This window comes from Procambarus clarkii, chromosome 24 (genome assembly GCF_040958095.1).
Source record: "Procambarus clarkii isolate CNS0578487 chromosome 24, FALCON_Pclarkii_2.0, whole genome shotgun sequence".
NCBI classification, from domain to species: Eukaryota; Metazoa; Arthropoda; class Malacostraca; order Decapoda; family Cambaridae; genus Procambarus; species Procambarus clarkii.
Window position 1 is genome coordinate 17,854,080 of NC_091173.1, and position 2,794 is coordinate 17,856,873.

Genomic DNA, 2,794 nt, shown 5'->3' on the forward strand with positions numbered 1-2,794 from the left:
AGTCAAGAGACGGAGCATGACTCTAGGGACGGAGCATGAGTCAAGAACCGGAGCATGACTTAAGGGTCGGTGCATGACTCAAGAGACGGAGCATGACTCTAGGGACGGAACATGAGTCAAGAACCGGAGCATGACTTAAGGGTCGGTGCATGACTCAAGAGACGGAGCATGACTCTAGGGACGGAGCATGAGTCAAGAACCGGAGCATGACTTAAGGGTCGGTGCATGACTCAAGAACCGGAGCATGACTTAAGGGTCGGTGCATGACTCAAGAGACGGAGCATGACTCTAGGGACGGAGCATGACTCTAGGGACGGAGCATAGTAATATCCAAATAATGTCGTAGGATACAATCACTTCAAATAAATAATGGTACAATTGAAAATTGTTGTTCAATAAAATAAATTCTTGTGATTTCTTTCCCGCGTCTGCTGATTATAGACGACAAAAAGTTCCCGGTGTCCAGCGCCCTGTCATCACTAACAATTTAAAAACAATCACGGAAAAGCCTTTGGCTCGGAAAAGCCACAATCACAAGGCGGCTCTCGAAACCTGCATTAGTCGCTGGTGGATAGACACGATAACCACGCAGAGGTCCCGAGAACATCAGTGTATACCTTTCTTCCATTGTGGCCATCTTGAAACATCTCTCTTCCATTGTGGCCATCTTGAAACATCTCTCTCTCCCATTGTGGCCATCTTGAAACATCTCTCTTCCATTGTGGCCATCTTGAAACATCTCTCCTCCATTGTGGCCATCTTGAAACACCTTTCTTCCATTGTGGCTATCTTGAAACATCTCTCTCTCCCATTATGGCTATCTTGAAACATCTCTCTCTCCCATTATGGCTATCTTGAAACATCTCTCTCTCCCATTATGGCTATCTTGAAACATCTCTCTCCAATTATGGCCATCTTGAAACATCCCTCTCCCATTGTGGCCATCTTGAAACATCTCTCTTCCATTGTGGCCATCTTGAAACATCTCTCTTCCATTGTGGCCATCTTGAAACATCTCTCTTCCATTGTGGCCATCTTGAAACATCTCTCTTCCATTGTGGCCATCTTGAAACATCTCTCTTCCATTGTGGCCATCTTGAAACATCTCTCTTCCATTGTGGCCATCTTGAAACATCTCTCTCCCATTGTGGCCATCTTGAAACATCTCCTTTCCATTGTGGCCATCTTGAAACATCTCCCTTCCATTATGGCCATCTTGAAACATCTCCCTTCCATTGTGGCCATCTTGAAACATCTCCCTTCCATTATGGCCATCTTGAAACATCCCTCTCCCATTATGGCCATCTTGAAACATCTCCCTTCCATTATGGCCATCTTGAAACATCTCCCTTCCATTATGGCCATCTTGAAACATCTCCCTTCCATTGTGGCCATCTTGAAACATCCCTCTCCCATTGTGGCCATCTTGAAACATCTCCCTTCCATTGTGGCCATCTTGAAACATCCCTCTCCCATTATAGGCCATCTTGAAACATCTTCACAAATATATTTCTTGCATTCCGACCATTTAATTTTTCGCGCGCCACATTCTCACCCCCCCCCCCCAAAGATAAGACAAGCTGGACAAATTACCCCATTAACATGATGGGTGGTTGAGTAGAGTCGTTAGTAACGCAATCATTTACTGTCTCCGTTGCCCTTAAGAAGGAACTAACAAGAATCATATCATATTTAGTGTAAATTACCTTTGAGACGTAAATTCCTGTGCTATATATGGCAACTTTCTGCCCGAAACGCTGCGCGTGCTAGTGGCTTTACAAGACTGTAATTACCATATTTGTATCCTCACATTCCTTATGTACATTCTTGTATATGCATAAATAAATAAATAAATAATATATATAAAACCCCGTGCAAAAATGCAATTTCGGTTGCAAAAATACTATATTAAATGTACTTGAACGGTTTCTAACATTGCTAGTTGCAGGATGTTGTATATTAATTGGTTATAAGATATACGGCACTTCATCTAGGAGCCGGCCAAGACAAGCAAGCCGGCCGGCCAAGACAAGCAAGCCGGCCAGCCAAGCCAAGCAAGCCGGTGAGGACTCAAGAGGAAGACAAACACTCCATGACGCTTGGAACAAGGCGAGGTAGCAGTAGTTAACAAGCTTGGTCAGTTTAATGTATCTAATCACCCCCCCCCCCCCCCCACACATCGCTGGGTGCAGTTGGTGGTGGTTCCTCGGACTAGTTAATTCTGTTTCGACCTGGGCCGGCGTTCATCAAGACGCATCAGGATTCATGTGTCATCTTACGAAGCCTGTACATCTTCTCGCAATTAGGGCGGTTTTTGTTTGCATTTATTTTTAAAGCGGTTTATGAGTTGCGAGGTTGTCTATACAGCCCATTGTTTGTGTTTTGGTAGTACGTATAGTAACGATGCATTGTATATATATCGACGTTCAACGACAGTAGAAAGTAGAAATCTGAACTATTGAGTTGGACAAACCGGTCGGCCGAGCGGACAGCACGCTGAACTTGTGATCCTGTGGTCCTGGGTTCGATCCCAGGCGCCGGCGAGAAACAATGGGCAGCGTTTCTTTCACCCTATGCCCCTGTTACCTAGCAGTAAAATAGGTACCTAGGTGTTAGTCAGCTGTCACGGGCTGCTTCCTGGGGGGGTGGAGGCCTGGTCGAGGACCGGGCCGCGGGGACACTAAAGCCCCGAAATCATCTCAAAATAACCTCAATAAACCGGGAAAACAATTTTGTACTTGTTGCTTTGACAAACTAACCTAGCCTAACCTCCTTAGGCCTAGATATTAATACA

At 45.2% G+C, this 2,794-nt stretch overlaps 1 protein-coding gene across 1 annotated transcript; it reads right to left on the minus strand.

The window, feature by feature from the left end:
* Positions 1–817: 817 nt before the first annotated feature.
* Positions 818–1,486, minus strand: LOC123761581 (sex-determining region Y protein-like). Its single transcript, XM_045747598.2, has one exon. The coding sequence runs from the start codon at positions 1,484–1,486 to the stop codon at positions 818–820; it is 669 nt and encodes a 222-aa protein (XP_045603554.2).
* Positions 1,487–2,794: the final 1,308 nt, after the last annotated feature.

Coding starts and splice junctions, on each gene's coding strand:
- LOC123761581 (XM_045747598.2), bottom strand. CDS start 1,486: ATGGCCTATAATGGGAGAGGGATGTTTCAAGATGGCCACAATGGAAGG.